Raw genomic sequence first — 20,426 nt, forward strand, 5'->3', positions numbered from 1 at the left:
TTTGAGTTCTCGTTTGACATAAATAATCTGGAAACTGATTCTAGAAGAGACTTTAACCCTCTAAAGTTGAAATCATAGCATGTATGGAACCCATTGTGGAGATAAGTAATATATTTACATAGCCATCGACTGATGGATACATTTACTGGTAAAGAAATGAACCGTAGAGGGCAAAAAAACTCTTAAAATAACATGTGCTTAAAATATCATACTTCTTGGAGGGATGCTACTTGGGTCTTCGGGGGAAGAATGTGATATATATATATATATATATATATATATATATATATATATATATATATATATATATATATATATATATATATATATATATATATATAAAAGTAATGCTACCATGATACATTTATGGAATCTGATAAAACTGTCATGGTATTTTGCGTTACACTTTAGTAGGGACCAATTCTCACTACTAACTAGTGGCATCAGCATTTACATTTACATTTACATTTAATCATTTAGCAGACGCTTTTATCCAAAGCGACTTACAAATGAGAACAATAGATGCAGTCAGGTCAACAGGAGAACAACAACAGTATACAAGTGCCATGACAAGTCTCAGTTAGTCTAGTATAGAACGCATAGCCAGGATTTATTTTTTTTTTATTTATTTTTTTTTTTTTTTATTAAATGAACAAAGACAAGAAAATGAAAAGTACTGGTGTTAGTAGGTTAAGTGCAGGCGAAAAAGATGAGTCTTCAGACGTTTCTTGAAAATTAGTAAAGACTCAGCTGTACGAATTGAGATTGGGAGGTCATTCCACCAGCTGGGCACAGTCCAGGAAAAGGTCCGTGAGAGTGATTTTGAATTTCTTTGGGATGGCACCACAAGGCGTTGTTCACTTGCAGAGCGCAAACTTCTGGAGGGCACATAGGATTTAACCAGTGAGTTTAGGTAAGTTGGTGCCGTGCCAGTTGTCGTCTTGTAGGCAAGCATCAGTACCTTGAATTTGATGCGAGCGGCTACTGGTAGCCAGTGTAACCTGATGAGGAGAGGAGTAACATGAGCTTTTTTTGGCTCATTGAAGACAACCCTCGCTGCTGCATTCTGGATCATTTGCAGAGGCTTGACAGTACATGTAGGAAGGCCCGCCAGGAGAGCATTACAATAGTCCAGTCTGGAGAGAACAAGAGCTTGGACAAGAAGTTGGGTTGCTTGCTCTGACAGGAAGGGTCTAATCTTCCTAATGTTGTATAAGGCAAACCTGCAGGACCGGGTCGTTGTAGCAATGTGGTCAGTGAAGCTTAATTGATGATCCATCACAACACCTAGGTTTCTGGCTGTCCTCGAAGGAGTTATGGTTGACGAGCCCAGCTGTATAGAGAAGTTGTGATGAATCAATGGGTTAGCTGGAATCACCAGGAGTTCAGTCTTTGTAAGGTTAAGCTGAAGGTGATGGTCATTCATCCAGCTAGAAATGTCACTCAGACAGGCTGAAATGCGAGCAGCTACCGTCGGGTCATCTGGCTGGAATGAGAAGTAGAGTTGGGTGTCATCAGCATAGCAGTGATAAGAAAAGCCATGCTTCTGAATGACAGATCCTAAAGATGTCATGTAGATGGAGAAGAGAAGTGGTCCAAGTACTGAGCCTTGAGGAACCCCAGTAGCAAGGTGGTGTGACTTTGAAACATCACCCCTCCAAGACACACTGAAGGATCTGTCAGAGAGGTAAGACTTAACCCACAGGAGAGCAGTTCCAGAGATGCCCATCTTTCTGAGGGTGGACAAGAGAATCTGGTGATTAACAGTGTCAAAAGCAGCAGACAGGTCCAGCAAGATGAGTACCGAGGATTTTGAAGCTGCTCTTGCTAGTCGCAGGGCTTCAGTAACCGAGAGCAGAGCAGTCTCAGTTGAGTGGCCACTTTTGAAGCCAGATTGGTTGCTGTCCAGGAGGTTGTTCTGTCCAAGGAACATAGAAAGCTGGTTGAACACAGCTCGCTCAAGTGTCTTTGCAATGAATGGAAGAAGGGATACCGGTCTGTAGTTTTCAAGAAGCGCTGGATTTAGAGATGGTTTCTTGAGCAGTGGGCTTACCCGAGCCTGCTTGAATGCTAAGGGAAATGTTCCAGAGTGAAGAGAGGAGTTGATAATGTGAGTAAGTGAAGGTATGACTGAAGAAGAGATCGCTTGAAGGAGGTGAGTGGGGATTGGATCGAGTGGACAAGTAGTAGGATGATTGGACAGGAGAATTTTGGAGACGTCCATCTCTGAGAGTGGGGAGAAGGAGCCTATTATAGTGGCATCAGCATGCCTATTATTAACATCTTGGCTGTTTATTAGTACGTACGTATAAAGCACATATTCTGCATGACCATATTCTAGATCCCTAATCAGTACCTAAACTTAACAACTACCTTACTAATAAGCAACAAATTAGGAGCTTATTGAGGTAAAAGTCATAGTTAATGGTTTGTTAATGGCGAGAATTGGACCTTGAAGTAAAGTTTGACTGCACTTTGATATATATCATGGTACTGAAATGTATGTACCTTGGAATTTATGGTATTTCAAGTGTCCTGCTCTGGATGTGGATGTTTTGGATTGTTGATTTTGGAACAACTTGAGGGTTCGTAATGATTGATTTATCATTATACTCCAAAAATGCTTTAGGTAAAGTATTCATCCAAATATTGATTCATCTGAATATTGCATGCTGTACCACAGTGACATTTCAGTGATGCAAGTACAGTTGGTACAGTCTTAGAGAAAAAGCTGTCTTATTTAATATGTACTAAATTCATTAGTACATATATTTGCATATTAGTATCTTAAAGTTAAATATTAGTACTTTAAAAGAACATCTTAGTACCCTTTGAAAAGATACCTCCCCAGTGAGAGTTTTGTAGTGTGATGTGTCCTTATGAAAGTGTGTCTCCTTGGCTTCACATGTCAAGATGTGTGTCCTTCTGTGGCTTGATTCTGCAGTTGTTCTCCAGCACTTCCCTCGCTCACGCATCACTGACAGAGCTGATAAATGGCAGGTGCAGCTGGATTAACTGTGAATGTGCTGAAAAACCATCAGGGAGACAAGAGGGTTTCATATTTGAGCATAGCCTGTGGGGCGCCTGATGACTCCTCACAATGACAACACCTTTCAGAACCAATGCACAGCAGCCTTTGTCCCCAAAGAACCTGATGTAGCCCAGTGAATTTAGTTTATTGCCCTTAAATAAATTTAGACATGCTTTTTAAAAGTAATGAAAAACTTACAAAGTTGTAAGCCTACACATGCAGAGCAATTGCCAAAGTGAACATTGCCAAAGCTGCCCATAAAAACTTAACCTTTAGCCTGCTTGATAAGTAAAGCATCAGTCTACGCTCCTAAAAATAAATGTTATGACTATGGCTCCATGAACAACCTTTAACATTTATGAAAGCCTTCCAAAAGAGTCTTATAATGGAACTTATAATGGAAAAGTTCTTTAGATTGTTAAAATAATGGTTAAGAAAATGGTTGTCTTATGAAATTGCTGTAAAAAAAATTGCTTTTGGTACCTTTACTTTTATGAGAGTAGCATCTTACACTAATAGAAACTACCAGGATATTTTATCTACAGAAATATTCTGCTTCCGTTCACATTTGTTGGCATTTAGACTGTCAAAACATTTGTTCTCTCGCTTGCTGGACACAAAAGCAAGGCACACACAATGGGGAGTGTCTACGTAGCTCTTACACAATTAAATATCACAAAAATATGATTTTGTTTAGGGTGATTACGTCATAAACTGTGATGGCAGACATTCAAAGCTTCATTGTAAATGACATCCTAATGCTATTTTAAAGTTTCACACTGTTCATATTTTACCCAGAGCTAACAATTAGTCCTGACATGTCACACAGTACATTCCTAAACCCTGGGTTACTGTTATTATTTGCATATTTGATAGTGTCAGCAGTGATGACTAGGTAAACACAAAACGGTATTTGGTTTTTGACCATTGAAAATGGTTAGGACACAACAATTTGGACATTGAGCTGCACTGAGATCTCAATATCTCCATGATTAAACCATAACAGGCCATAAAAATGAAGATTCCAAAAGAAAAAACATTTTAGGAACCAGAATGTAAAATCATATTTATAACTTTAATACCTCTTGGGTTACAGGCATGCAAATTTTAGAAAAAGAAAACATGACTCTCAAAGTTTATTAAGAAATAAAAAACTAAAATCATATTGCAATATCTTCATTATTACTTATAGGCAATCAAACTGTGGAAAAACAATATTTATGGCACTCAGACATGTTTTGACCGAAGGAAATGAGATACTCTGGTTTCAACATTACTTGTACTTCACACATTCCCCTTTAAAAGAAAAGAGTTATCATATTTTTACAAAGTGATCAACATTTGGTTTTTGACCACTGAAAACATGAACAATTTAATAATTTATTTCTGGAGCCATATTGAAATTCCAATAATCTCTTGAACTGAAACATATTGGGCCTTAAAAATGAAGATGCCAAAAGGGAAGTTTGTTAAAACCCAACATCTAAAAGGGCATTAAGATATATTTAATACTTTTTGAGTTACAAGCCTACAAACTTTGGAGAAATCACTTTTTTTAGGGGGTGCTCTTTCCCCATTTTTGAATGGACACCATTGGCACATAATGCAACAAAGATTGCTAAAGTCAACAGATTTTGCTAACAGACTTACCAATCTATGTGTAAATATAACACCATGATGTTGCCAACTTTCTGAAGTCATTTTAAACCTCCTGTAATTTGCCTCTGAATAGCCATTTTGACCCCCCACTACAAAATCATGGATTACTCGTTAGTAAATATTTATCCATGACATTTAATATTTTGGCTTTCAGCACTATACATGTTTATCATATTTCAGGAAAAAAATTATGAGCAAAATCAGAAAATTGAGCTGGGGACCTCTGGTTGAGTTGACATGGAATGACTCTATAATGGTATGGTGTAGATTTTTATAGCATGGTTTCTGAACATGTGCATTGTAAAGAATATATGTAAAAAATAGGCAAAATGTATTGTATTAATATAAAAATAATTTTCATTATTGATTTTTTTTTTTTTTTACTGCTGTTTTATCTGTATTTTGAATGTTGCTCTTCATTGCATTGTGTTCTAGGATTAATCAAAATGTACATTAAATTATAGCAGACAATTACCGTTGCTTTTTCCTACCATTACACAGTGTATCATGGTAGCAACATGGTATTTTTGAAGGTAGCCTACACTTATTTTTCTATTAATTTCAGTGGCAAAGTATTATGGTGTACGTTCTGCTGAAGCATTGTGCTGCCTCAGTTCTTTTCTGTAACCATAATAATGGATCTCTCTGGGAAATGTTGAAGTCTGGGGTGGGGAAAAAGGAGAGTTAGAGGTTGTTGTCAAATGAAGAATTATATTTTATATATAATATCTCTGCAGACTCTAATGCACCATGGAGAGTGTGAAGATGCAGCTTCCTAAAAGAAGACTTTAAAAAGTTAATGCTAATGCTAATTTAATTTAACTGGATGACTGCATGTTTATTTCTGACTATGACTAAACAGCACTAGCAGACGGCGCTCTGGGATACCCGGGAAAACCCATAAGTTCTTCTGATGATTATTTTAAGACCACACCCTTAATCTTACAAAGTGTTAAAAAATGCAAGCGACCAAAACATTAAAGTGACTCAGCAGCTCCTCTCCCCTGAGTAATGAATGTTTAACTGATTTTAGCTGTCAAAGTAAAAGGCCTCTATTTTTATTTTTTATATTCTAATCTTTAGTACATGGTTTAGATAATTTTTATTTTTTTTTTTTTTTACCGCCAGTAGAAGAGTAAAAAATCCTCATATCATAGAAGCTTCCACAAAGAACTTCTTATTATTTAGTTTGCTTTAGAAAACCATATACGTACTAGTTCTTCAAAGAAACCAAGAACCAACAATACAAACCATTTAATCTCCAAAAAATCATGTCGCAAATCAAGAACCATATAAGTCTTGATAAGAGCACACAATACTAAAAAAGACAACTGAAGAAGCTTTTTAAAAGTGAAATATGTGCTTACTAAAATGAGTTTATCAATTCACTATATGAATTTAGCATTTAAACAGCATCTTACAAAATTACTTTGTTTTGTATAAATTAATAAAGGAAGATCAAATATCAAAGAATATGGGAAGCTGAGCACCAGAATGCATAATAAAAAAGAAGAAAAAAACTAAAGAAAAACATCTGCTTATCTCAAGAAATGAAAGCTTATTGATGTCTCCAACCCAAATAGGGTTATATTTAATTTATTTCAACCCTTTGTAGTGTTTTGATGCTTTTTGAAGTTAATTTTAAATGTGAGATGTTAATTGTTTTGTTCAAATAAGATTGTCATATTTCAGCTTGAAAGATAAGAGAAATTATAATTTAAGAAAAAAAAAGTTGATTAATTTATGACCATCATTCATCCTTGAAAGTTAAACTACTGAGATGTAAACAATAAAATAAAATATTATTAAATGTCTTCAGCCTTCAGTCTTAAAGGGACAGTTCATAAAACCATCATAATTCACTAATGCCGTCTTAACCTACAATGGAAATTAATGATAACCAGAACTATTTGGCTTTAAAATATCTTTATATGCTATCTATATATCTTTATATTTAGTGTACCACTGTAGAAAGAAACTCAAACAGGTTTGGAACGACACAAGGGTGAATAAACTATCCCTTTAAGGTAATGACCAAACAGGTACTGAGATTGGCTTAAATGGTTCTCGACTCAGTATCAGATTTTAGGAGTGGCAAAAAATAATGAAATAAAAAATAAAGACAAAATAAATACAAGAGTGTATAAAGTAAACAAGTTTTAACAAGGAAATTATGGTCTGTAGGTCATTCCACAGACAACCTAATCACATAATACAAACACATGCATGTGCACATCTGCAACAACACATTTGTTCACATAACAGGAACATGCATTTATCTTGGTCCGCCTCCTTCGTGCACAAACACACATATGAAGGTGTGTTCTGGGTGGCAGTTGGCTGCAGTGAAGGGTGCACACACAGATAATGGGAGCACACAAGGCCATAAATAATGTAACAGCGACAGCATTCAGTGAAAAACTCTGCCCTCTCAGCACACCTCCCATACCTCTACAGGGACGGTAAAAAAATCTGTTTTAATCTCCTTCCCTCTGCACCTTCATCCCTCACTCACAACACAAAAAAAGGGAGGGAGAGGGAAGAGGAGAAATCATCTTCAGAGGGAATAAATAAGCCACACTTTCACCACAGCTCCCACAAAGGACACATCCGACTGAATTAGTGTTAGAGTTTTCCTCTCAGTGCATTTGTGCATGCTGGGGTGATTCTATAGCCGTGTGAAGGTGTGCCTGGCCCATAATTCATTTCTGAAACAAAGGCGGAAATAAAACAATCATTTATGGCTGTGAAATTGTAAGACGGGAGGTGCAATATTCTTGCAGAAAAGTTCAGAGAGGAGAAGCAGTTTTTCAGTGAATGGCAATCTTTTAAAGGTGAAAGCATGAAATAAAAATGGATTGAATTGAATGTTCTTGGTCTTATTGAGAACAGTTTATTTGTGCATGCTATTTTAAACAAACCAAAATGTCATAAAAGAACAGTTCAACTTATCAAAAATCTCTGAGCAACTTTTAGTAGCTGCTAAAGCTCCACATAGTCCAGTTCTAGTGCTGGGTACTAACTGGTTACAATTAGACAGTTGTAATGGTGACAAACATGCCTGCAGATCATATCCCTGCATGGAAAACCATGCAAAAAGAGCAAAGCAGAGCAGTGCTAAACCACCAAATGATTTCTCTGCATAACATAACCCACAGAATTCACTGTGCAAACACCAGGAACCCCCAGAAGAAGGAAAAAAAAACAGCTATTTTAAATAGTTTCCCTGCAGCACCAAATAACATTAGACTACAGAAATATGTATGCGTGTAAACTTCTAACATTCGCATCATTATGAACGCCTGAGAGCAATGGGTCCTTTTGCGTTGTGCTTACGAAGCAATAGCACGACTAGCAATTTCATTCAGCACAAGGTAAAGGTGAGGGTCACCAATCCCTGCTCTTTTTCTCTTTCAGTCAGTCCTGTCACTGTAGAGACAGAAATATACCGGCCACAGTCGCCTGTTTCTCTTGATAAGCCACTCACTCAAACACCTTTCACACAGCCAAGCATTCCAGAGAGACATGGAAGGGAAGACACTCGCTGCCAGATTAATCTACAGAGATATATATAGAGATGCAAACCTTTGACAGCCGAGTTTCACATTCACACGTGTTCAATAGATTTCTGTAGAATGGCTGCACATTCAGCACTGTGGAGAGAGGCCAAAAAGACAAGATTTTCTTGGGGGAGTTTTCAGAGGCCTGCCTCATTTATCTCTCTCATCTAACTTTGATCAAACCGTACCGTGATTTTTCATCACGTCTGAACTTATTCTGACACTTTATGCACCAATTCATCCTCCAAGGAGTGAACTGGATACCATTCATAATTATGGTGTGGAAAAAATTTTGTACTGTAATCCTTTCAGAGCTTCTGAAAACTTGTTCCATTGAAACTAAAGGGACTGTAAAGCCATTTAAACTCAAATCAAAGAGCACTGACAGGGACACATATTTGTGAATTAGGTTACTTTTGGTAGCTAAAAGCAAAATGTCAATTTATACGCATGACAGATGAAGTAGAGTGATGGGTGCAAGGTTTTCAATCTTTTAAATGCCATGAACCCCCAAATATGTTCATCCTCATATAAGGGACCCTGATCCTAATAATGAAAAAGCAGCTATATATAGTCTTTAAATTACCAAAAAAAAAAAAAAAAAAATAATAATAATAATAATATTAATATATTATAAATATGTTTACATAATAACAAATTGTTACATTATGCTTTTTTCCCCAACCCATAGTACTGTAATGTTATAACTGTATTATTTATTTTATATATGATATATTTATTTTAATACATTTTTTTTTTTTTTTTGGGTAACACTTCAGTATACCAATTCTCACTATTAATTAGTTGCTTAATAGCATGCCTATTATTAAAATATTGGATGTTTCTTTTTATACTTATAAAGCACATATTCTGCATGACCATATTCATCATCCCACCTTAGCAACTTCTACTAACTGTTAATAAGCAGCAAATTAGGAGTTTGTTGAGGCAAAAATTGTAGTTAATGGTTTATTAATAGGGATAATTGGACCTTAAAATAAAGTGTGACCATTTATTTTATTTAATCATAATTTTTTTTTGTTATTAGTTTTTTTATATACTTTTTTTCCCCAGTAAACATTTCTAGTCACCCTGGCACTCTCTTGCAGACCCCAATTTGAAAACTCCTGCTCTAATACATAATATCAATAATCAAAATATTATGAGATTACAGATTACACTAACCTGCCATCATACAGACATATACACACACATATAAACAAATATGAAAGCCCTCCACAGCATAATTCACCAAAAATGAGTGATTGCATTGTTTATTCACCCTGTTGTCATTCCAATACTATATTCTATGCAATATATCACATGAGCAAGAGTGCTGTGGTTTCGACCAACAATACGAATTTAATAAAATATTAATACTGTATACTTTTCATTTTAGGCACAATATTGTAAACTAAACGGTAAACCTGTTAACTTTGCAAATGCATGGCATTACACTGACTCAGGTCTATTGGTGAGAAAAGTTATCATAAGAGTTCAGAAAACTTGATATATGATGCATTTAAAAGTTACACGGGCTACACATATTTTTGTAGCTCGAAAGATATAGTGGATTTTATTCTCCTTTATTCTTTTCCTTTTGGGTAGCATGCAAAAATAATCTAAAATAACAGAATACGAGAGTAAATACACACAGAACTTTTATTTATGGTTGAACTATCCCTTTGAATTGACAGTTTATGACTATGTCAGGAGCTTGGGAAGCTGATTGTTACAGAATGTTGAAGAAAAAAAGTTTGTTTACCAACTTCATTCCATTTTCAGCAGCAAAATGTTAGAAAATAATGTTTAATAGGCCCATTCACATGACGGCAGCACAGCCTTGGGGGGAGAGAGAGCACTTACATTAGCATTTTCCTTAAGAATACACAAATACAGTGCCAAAAAATGATTGACTGTATTGTTCAGTCTCATGTATGAGAATCACGGGGGAATGCGGTTTCACAAAACAGTAAAAAAGAGCCTTTCTTCAACATTCAGTCACATGGAGTTCTAATAAAGAGGAACAACCGCTATGAAATATATGTTAAATCATGTATTCAAAATGAGAAACAGCAAATCAGAGTTTTCTGTCAGTCAAATGTTTTATTTGACAATGACCTTCAGTATTTGTTCGTTTTGTGACGTGCAGATATAATAAAGGGTGAGGTGATGTGTTTTAAGAGATGTTTTGATGAAGTACGGACATCAGTGATGTCTCCCTGCGTAATTAAATGTCGCTGCCACTTTTACTGTCTCTCATCATTCACGAGAGCTGAGATGAGCAGACGGGTTCACAGCACAATTCATCATGGTTAATCATTCAGGCCAGGCTGCGAAGAAATCACTGCTGCATAGAGCCTATTCAACAGATTAATTAAAAACTGTACAAAGTCTGGTCAAGTGGGGACTACTTCAGTTGTTTAGAAATATAATTTGATTTCAGCATAGTCATTAACTAATTACAATCAGCATAAAACATTCAAATTTGCAATCTATTGTGATGATTCAAAGTGAGAGTTTCTTGACCTTATGCTTTGGCCTTGCTGTTCAAATTATGCAGACTCTCCAGAAAATACTTTTCCGTCGCACTTGACAAAAGCGATGATTGTTATTGTGGTCGTGGTGAAATTTTCAAAAATAAAATACGGCGCAGACAAACACTCTATCAGAGGTCAGACATGTTTGCATCAATTTCATTCAGCAGACTAAATCAATCAGACACTCTTTCCACTCTTCACCATCAGAGAAAAATAAAGCAATAAGCTCGAGGCCATGTGTTACAGAGATTTTACCATGGTTAAGTACTACTACAAAATACACACAAAAAAAAAAAAACATAAAAAAACACCCCTTCTTCTAGTGAGTGAAAGAACAGATTGCACACAGACATGAGCTGTGTAATATATAATAATGTGAGAACGCTTTGTGATAGTTATTTTGGCCATAACCAAATGGCTTTTTTATTTCACTAGGTAAGGTAAGTGTTTAGACGTCTAAAACATATTAATTGAACATACACTTTGATTGTTATATCAGCTTATTTATAGTGAGTAAACACAGCTGTAACCTCTATTAATTATTTAGCTTATTGAGCTCATGATTTCTCCCTAGGCATATTCGTAGACATGATGTTTTTATCTTATTTACTCATTTGACATGCAAATGTTCAAAACACCCTCTATTTAAGATAATATGCTGCCTATCAAAATCTATTATTATTTAGTGACATGACAAACATACTGACAATTAATTTGCTGAGCAAAATCAAATAACATACGATATAAAATGTAATAAAAAAATTTATTTATTTTTAATGTAAATCAAAATGACATAATGTCTTAAAATGGTGTGGTGTTGAAAAAGTTGTCAGTCTACATAAATATTTGTGTACTGTGCATATTTCTGTGAGTATTTCTTATATATATATATATATATATATATATATATATATATATATATATATATATATATATATATATATATGCATGTGTGTGCATTTATATATACACATAAATATAAACTACACACACATATATGATGTGAACACAAAATATTAATTGATTTGCCAGCACTAGTATACACACATATGTAAAGCTAATGTGTAATATGTTCAAATAATAAAGAAAGCTAATTATTGGGTTAGCCTACTTTTACCCTGATTTTATTTTATTTTTATTTTTATTTTTATTTTTGCTTTGGGTTAAAGATTTGTGTAAATGCTAGATATCAAATTTTAAAAGAAGACGTAAGCTGGTCATCATTATAAAACTGATATAGTCAACAAATCAGAATTGGGCATCTACTTCTGTCTGAACACATCCTAAATCGCACCAGCCTGGACTGCCTGCTCTACTTTCACTCAGCAGAAGAAGTAAACATTACACAATGACAAGTGGCAAAATTAGATTAATTCAGCTAAATATGTTTGAACCCAGGGTCTGGGATGAGAATCAGCACCTCCAAGTCTGAGGCCATGGTTCTCAGCTGGAAAAAGGTGACGTGTCCCCTTCAGGTTGGTGGAGAGCTCCTGCCTCATGTGGAGGAGTTCAAGTATCTTGGGGTCTTGTTCATGAGTGAGGGAAGGATGGAGCGGGAGATTGACAAGCAGATGGGTGCAGTGATGCGGTCGATATACCTGTCTGTCGTGGTAAAATAGGAGCTCAGCTGCAAGGCGAAGTCGGTCGATCTACGTTCCTACTCTCACCTATGGTCATGAGCTGTGGGTCATGACCAAAAGGACAAGATCCCACATACATTTGGCCGAAGTGAGCTTTCTCTGTAGGGTGGCTGGGCGACCAAGGACAAGCTGGAGGGACTATGTCTCTCGGCTGGCCTGGGAACACCTTGGTGTCCCCTGGAAGAGCTAGAGGAAGTGTCTAGGGAGAGGGAAATCTGGGCGTCTCTGCTTAGACTGCGGCCCCCATGTCCCAGCCCCAGATAAGTGGAAGAAGATGGATGGATGGGTGGATGTTTGATCCACAACTAGAGTCCGAAGAAGAGGAAAAGTGAATTATACATGGTTGTCTATAAGTTGATGTATCAACATGGTAATGCATCTTATGTATCACAGTCTATCAGACACATAATAATTCTGATAATTGACATCACTATAGCCTGATGATATACTGTATTGCTAATGTTCCACAAGCCATGTTCCAGTGAAATGCTAATAATATGAAAAGCCCTGCCCTGAGAGTTGACAGGATAGGTAACATGTTTGTAATGGTAGCAAAACGGGTTTCAGACTGCATTTTGAGGAAATACCCAGAAATATTGTTGATTTATGAATGTGCAAATGCTTTATCCTTGAGACTTTTAAAAACTCCAGATAGACATGTAAACAATGTTAAATACTTGACTGTCAGTGACTTTAACAGTGGTAAACATAGACCTGATTTGCTTATTGCCTTTATGTTACAGTATGTGTGCGGCAAAAGATACCAATATGCAATACAATTTAACATTGACGTATTATTGTCACAGACGGTCAGGCTCAGCCACATCCCAATCACAGTGAACACCATCACCTGAGTTCTAATCACACACACCTGTCACGGATCAGCAATCACCCTCAGCTCCCATTCATAAGCACACACCTCACATCTCTCCAGTGTCCGATCCCGTTTGTATGAAGTAGACTCTCTCGCTGATATCTGTGCAATTCATTGAAGAACTTGCCTAACAGCTATACTACTTACCTCCTGTGTTTCCCTCTGTGTCAATTCTAGTCCTCAGCTCTGTGGATCCCCCAGTCTGCCCTTCATCCGAGGTGTGTGCTGTCCTCGATCTCCTGTGAACGTTACAGTATTACATTCCTCATCTTCCCTAAAGACTGTGATATTGACTTCATTACTCACCTGCCATTACCATCGACCTCGCCTGCTGTAAATAAACAACACTTTTCTAACTCTCTGTGTGAGTCTCCTTCCGTAACAATTATAAAACTGGAAACAAGCAATTATTAACTGCAGGCTGCTTACAGTTTCCAAGCAATGAAGCAATTGGTTGCATCAATATAGAATGACCTATAGAGCTTCTGTTTGAAGACAGTAATTATTTTTGCAATTCTTTTCGATGATTGAAGTGGGAACAGAAATGACCCACTTCAGCTTTAAGATTTTTATTTTTTATTTTTTTATTTTGGTCTATTCCTTCATAAAGCAGACACCAGTAAATCAACCTTTACACACACACACACACACACACACACACAAATACAATCTAAGCCGCTGTTCAGAGCAACATTTTTAGCCCTCAGGGACACCATATACACTATATATATATATAGCACCTCTTGAGCACAGCATACTTATATTACCACCTTTCTATCATATTTATTATTGTGAGGAGAGCAGGTCTGGTGTTTTGCATCATAAAGATTAGAGAGTTTCCGCCCTCTATGCATCCCAGAGTAACCAGGCTACATTAATAATGAAAGACAAAACAGACCAATGTTATTAGCTTTTTTAAACACTGAAGGGATTCAAAGGAGCATCCAGAAACAAAGGACAGAAGAAATTTCCCCAGTGCCAAACAAAAAGCAACAGAAGCTCAATAGTCAACTATTGCAACCACATTCTGCAATTTAAGATATTGATTTGCTTTATTAAGACAGCCTGTGAAAATAAATTCAATTCCCATGTAATTATCATGAAAAATGCAGACCAGAAACACAACAACATTTAATCCCATTTCGAATTCCACCCTGCTTTATTGCAGTGCTTCATTTCAACACAACATTGTCATGAAGTTGATAAGCACTCCCTAGCTGCCCTCCATGTGCTGCCACCACAAGAAAAAAAAAAAAAAAACATCAAGCAAATACATTTTGAAATAAAAAAAATGTACACAACAGTAGTAATATATCCTGGTTGCATCTGCGATGTGTTTTCCTGATGGGCTGGCAGATTGCAATTAGAGCTGGTCCACTTTTCTGTGTTTTGTGCAGAAAGGTGGATTAGTTCTATAGGCGATCGGCTCAACGGTCTGCCCGACAAAGTAGTGACAGTGCACTGATTGCTTTCTGAGTTCATCTGTTTCAAACATTCCCTCCACCGACCGACATGCACCATCCGATTGGAAAGGTGGGAGCGATCAATCTGAAAGCCTGTTGGATGTTCTGGACAGCATCCTTCTTAAATCTGTTTGTGCTAGCCAGGAGCACATGGGGGATGCTGTTTCATAAGGTCCTTTTCATGATCATGTAAAAGCGGAAATTGCTTTCAAATGTGTTATCAGTTTGATGTTGTTCCTTCTTTCAACTGGCTCACTAAGCAAATCTTAAAGGGGGAGGGTTTACCAAAAAAAAAAAAAAAAAAAAATGTAATAAAAAATTACATTGTACCCAATGACTTAATAATAATAATACAATAATAATATAATAATAATAATACAATTTAAAATGTTATTTTGTGTAGAAGGAAAGAAATGTGTGGGGAAAAAAAATGGTGAACTGTCCCTTTAAGCTTCAAGAATGCACACGCATCATAAAAGTATCATAAAATTAGTTAATGCAGCTTTGTTGAGTTGAACTTAAGTCCAAATCGATTTAATTCGTGAATGAATCATTTTTGTGAAGTGAGTCAACCATGAAGTGAATCAGCGATTCATGATCAGACACAATCCAAACTATTTATTTACAAACTTATGGAATCTATTTAGTGACACTTTTATGACACGTTTGCATAAATAACTTTTTAATTTATTTGTATTTTTTTTATTATTATTATTTTTACATTGTGAGGATTTTTTCTCCCATGTTGTTACATTTGTGGTGTCTTATAAATGAATGAACTTTATTTGTTTTCTGTATCCTCAGACTGCCATAAGCCCCTTTCACACTGCACATCGGACCCGCAATATTTCCGGAACATTGCCGGGTCGCCTGCTGTGTGAAAGCAACCACGTCCCGGAATTGATTACCGAATTGAACCCGGGTCAGGGACGAGCACTGTGTGAACAAAAGCCAGATCTAATTCCGTGTCGAAGTGATGACGCGCATTATCGCGCGATTCTTTTACCGGCTGTTTTGAAGGAAGATCAACGTTCGCAACGAAAACACATGTGCAAACTGTACTGAAGCAGAGATCAGTTAGTTCCTCACTTTCCGTGCTGACGCTGAGACCGTTTGCTTGCTTCAGTGAAAGTATAACGTGCCTAGCGTTGTCGACTCGTACATTACACGTCACGCGCTGATGTCACGTGTCGTTACGGGATCTTCAAGGGTTGTGTGTGAAAGCACGCACATATCCCGGGTCATCACTGGCAGTGTGAAAGTGCCAAATCTAGCGACCAGGAAACAATTGCAGGAACACTTTACCCCTGTATTTGCCGGAATGGCAGTGTGAAAGGGGGTATACAGTGAGATGGCTTAAGTGCTAAACACAGTGGTCTCAAACTCAATTCCTGGAGGCCCACAGCTCTGCAGAGTTTAGCTCCAACCAGCTCCAAATCACACCTGCTTGGAAGTTTCTAGTAATCCTGAAGACCTTGATTAGCTGGATCAGTGGCCCTCCAGGAATTGAGTTTGAGACCAATATGCTAAAGATTTTCTGACTGTCTTTCTTTGTGGGTGACAATTTTTTTTTTTCTGCGAAAACCTTTTTGAACATAAAAATGTTCCTGTTCTGGTCATTGATTTAGATTATTTTCTCTCAAATCGCGAAATAAACAGAAACATTAAATTAAATTCCCCAGAAAGTTTTAAAATTATTATTATTATTATTATTATTATTATTATTATTATGTTAGCAAATATTGGATTCAGTCCTTTTTATTAACTTGTTTTCTTTTAATTAGGAAAATTTTTGCTTTTATTTTTGGAACTGATCAATCATAGACCTCAGTGATCTGAGCTTAAGCACTTTCATTTTTGGAATTGTAAAGGTGGTAAAGACCATCTGTCTAGCCTTCAAACTGCATGGAAAATAGTAACTGGCATATTTCTTCAAAGCAACATACAGTAAATTATTCTCATTTTCATTTAAGGTTTTGTGTAATCTTTGTTTGACCTTCCTTTGAAAGTAGCTAATTTTATCCTTTTTGCAGGACCATATGCAGGACCATGAACAGTTTGCTTAGTACAAGACCATCTTACCATATGCTCATATTATTCTGTCCAAATGTGCTCGATAAGCTGGGTAGAGACAGGTGACAGAAAGCCCATTAATTAAGGATTTATTAAAAAATATCCATTCGCCATGATCTGCACTGTAGCAGATTACATAGATGAAAGTATGTGTGGTGAGAAAACACGAGACCTTCACGCTTAGGCTTACAGGGAACATTAAACATGATGACAGCAGCAGAGCGTCTCTGAAGAGGCGGTCTGCTTTTATTAATAGCATTTCACATCCGGAATAAAGCAATCTGAGGAGATACATCGACAAATGTCAAACACGGATAAATGGATTAATAATATCCTTAAATATCCCCTCTTAATGCTTTTTTCCAGCTCCTCCACTCCCTCTCTTTCTTACATTCTCTCCTCGTAACGTTATAGAGCAGAGCTGGGTGATAAGAACCAACCTGCCAGACAAAAAACTCTCCATAGAATTTAATCTCTTTCTGCTTTTTCTGTCTTCTCAGACAGCCTGCTGCCGCCGCAGTGGCTGAGGCCTTCATTACTGCGGTCTCAGAACACAATCAGCACAAATTTATAGACTATATTGGTTTTCTGTATCCTCATACTGCTGTACAGTGAGATGGCTAAAGTGCTAACGATTCTCCGGCTGTCTTTCTTTGTTGGTGACAGGGGTTTGCATTATCTCTGCAAAAACCATATTCATTAAAATGTTACTGTTCTGGTCTTTGATTTGATTATTTTCTCTCAAATCTGGAAATAAACCGAATCACTGAATTAAATTCACCCCAGAATGTTTTAGGATAATTTTTTTTGAAGAAATGAAAATTTGCCCTCCAGTCACCACACTAGTACTTCAGTAAGTTAGAATAAAAGAAATACAGTAAAAAAGGAGTTGAGATTAATTAATAGCAGGTGTGGTTTGTAGGCAATTGTTTGTAAGTACAATGTATTGCATGAAGCAAAAGTCTTCATAAAAATTAATATTTTTGTATTCATTAAAGTAAAAAATTAAAAAATTAAAAAAAGAATAACGTGAAGAGTTCAACTGATTTATATTAAGTGAAAAGGAAGCAGTGAACACTATGGAAGGACCTGGCAAGATTACAAAATTAACTGAAATTAATATTTCATGTCCACATTTTTAGTTGGTGATTAGCCTTGTAGCGACAGTGAGTTGGTCATTATTCCTTGCACACTATATTTTGTAATGAAGATGTTTCTAATTAGATTAATTAGAAAATGCTAAATACAGACTTTTACATCCACCACAATTCCCCGACCAGAATTCATAAACAAGCTGTCTAGCAATGACGGATTTTTGCGATATTAATCAAATAAGTGGTCAAATCTGCATACTGTGCCTGTAGCGTCGAAGAAAAAGATTTCCTTCTCCCATGTGTGCTCAGAGAAAGATTTAATTGTGCCCACTGGTGGATCTAATTAAATTAATACTACCATATACAGTGTGACAGCTCACTCATTGCCTAGAGGGTCTTACCCCGAAGGGGGAAACGTAGAGAGGAAAACGCTTGGGGATTGTACGATGTCATGCAGCTGTGTCTTTATTAGCCAGTGCTACTTACTCATGTTAACCATTGTGAAGTTTAAAAGCTCTAGGGGCAACGGGTATTTGCTGTTTAGAAAGTATTTCAACAAAAGTAACTGCATTTTGGACTTTCAGATATACAAAATGAACTTATGAATAGTTCAGTGAGTATTTCCCTTCCCACATACTATTACCAAGCATACGAAGGCATTTTCTTCAAAGGTCACAGTTTCCTCTTCATTTCCTGGGGAAACTTTGCACGTTAAGATTTTTTTTAATTGGAGAAATGGGTCTGAGTGTACAATGCTCACAACATATATAAAATATATGAATAATACAAGCTTTGCTAAGCTAACCTAATATTATCGATGATGCTCTATCCATTCTTTCTCTCTCTCTCAGTGTGCCGCTGTAAGTTGCATGGAAATTGTAAGGAAAATGTAGGAACAAATCCTCCATTCACATGTCTAGACAAAACTCTTATAAATAGAATTCCACCATTTGTGCCATTCGATTTGATATGTACACACTCCACATTTTGCCTCAAGTAGTCACTACTGTGTAAACCACCTCAAAATATTTCTTATCCTAAATTTGTTTTATAGAGTTGGTTTATTAGTTCTCCACTGAGAAACTCTTTTCTAAAGCCATACTGAATGACAGCCATCATTCCTAACATCAATGTAGAACTGAGAACAGAACAGCGCTAGACTCTGCTTCACCCTATTATGTTTGGGCCCTCAAATATACCTGAGGGGGCATGTGGTTCACCGTTATTGTTTGCTTTCTCTTGTTAGCCATGGCTAATGAAGAAAGATGGTTGTGCTCATCTAGTAATGGTGGTTGTTACCCGGGCATTATTGTTGTCTGAATTAGACACCTCTAATGAGAATAGATGGCTACAGAGCACACCAGGTGTAGTTACACTTTATGACAAGAGACTCACCTATAAGTAGGGCGACTTTTTAAAGTTTCAAACCAGGACATGAAGCGGTGAAGTGTATCCCATTCAGTTTCATCAGAAGCACCATCCATGCTTGACTAAAATAAATTACATAAATAATGCCAAGATGTAGTTTTCTGTCAAAATGAGTTAAAATGTCTTACAGTGTAGTTGGTGCATTTCATATTTGTATGATATTTTGGTTTAACCCTTTATTGTTTTTATTTTTTTATTAATACATGGAAGGATGCAATAAACTGATCAAAGGTGACAGTGAAGACTTTTAAAGTGCTACGAAATTTTTCTCTTTAAAATAAACTGTTCTTTGAACTTTTCAAGAATCCTTAAAAAATCTTTATTTTAGAAAGAAAAAAAAAACTAGAAGCAGAACAGATATTCAATAATAATAATGATTATTATTATTTATTGAGCAGCAAATCAACATCAGAATAATTTCTGAGGGATCATGTGACACTGAAGACCGGAGTCATTTACATCACAACTGTAAATTACAGTTTTAAAATAGAAAATAGTTACTTTAAATTGTAATAATATTTCAGATCATTATGGTTTTTGCTGTGTTTTAGATCAAATGCAGGCTTTGGAGTTATAAGAGACTCTTTCAAAAACAACATTTGTAGTAACTTTTGAACAGTAGTGTCTATACACAGCTCAATTAAAGGTATTTTTAATAATAATAATAAATAAATATATTTATTTATTCATAAAAGTCTTCCATTTGTGATCTTTGTGGGTCTAATAGAGTTACAATTTGTGACATTTTCAAGAATATATACAACTCTAATACAAGCATTTTTATAAACCATGTTTAAAATGAGCCATATCTGGAGACACACTTTGGCCTTTCAGCTTTTTATTTAAAAATGGAAAACGTAAAAACTGTTCCTGCAAAGCATGCTTCACTAAACCTCTCAGAAAACCACTGAAGCAGAATTACATCTCTGACTTCACTTTATATCACTCTATCAGTATGTAGCTATCAGCTGAGTTTGCTAAATGTGATATGCAATGTCCGTTTTAGTTCTGTAGCTTCTGGAAAACAAAGTTTACAGTGACAGCAAAACACCTCACTAACATTT

At 36.2% G+C, this 20,426-nt stretch overlaps 1 protein-coding gene across 1 annotated transcript; it reads right to left on the minus strand.

The window, feature by feature from the left end:
- Window positions 1-455: 455 nt before the first annotated feature.
- Window positions 456-1,682, minus strand: LOC127978816 (uncharacterized). Its single transcript, XM_052583733.1, has 2 exons — window positions 962-1,682; window positions 456-878 (listed from the first exon to the last, which is right to left on the minus strand). Exons 1-2 carry the CDS (start codon window positions 1,571-1,573, stop codon window positions 858-860), a joined length of 633 nt encoding a protein of 210 aa, XP_052439693.1. The 5' UTR covers window positions 1,574-1,682; the 3' UTR covers window positions 456-857.
- Window positions 1,683-20,426: the final 18,744 nt, after the last annotated feature.

This window comes from Carassius gibelio, chromosome B19 (genome assembly GCF_023724105.1).
Source record: "Carassius gibelio isolate Cgi1373 ecotype wild population from Czech Republic chromosome B19, carGib1.2-hapl.c, whole genome shotgun sequence".
Classification (NCBI taxonomy): Eukaryota; Metazoa; Chordata; class Actinopteri; order Cypriniformes; family Cyprinidae; genus Carassius; species Carassius gibelio.

Bases quoted from the DNA above. Each gene is read 5' to 3' on its own strand.
- LOC127978816 (XM_052583733.1), bottom strand. From the start codon at position 1,573: ATGACATCTTTAGGATCTGTCATTCAGAAGCATGGCTTTTCTTATCAC. The intron at 879-961 runs GTACTGATGCTT...TGTGCCCTCCAG, and splicing joins CCGCTCGCATCAAATTCAAG to AAGTTTGCGCTCTGCAAGTG.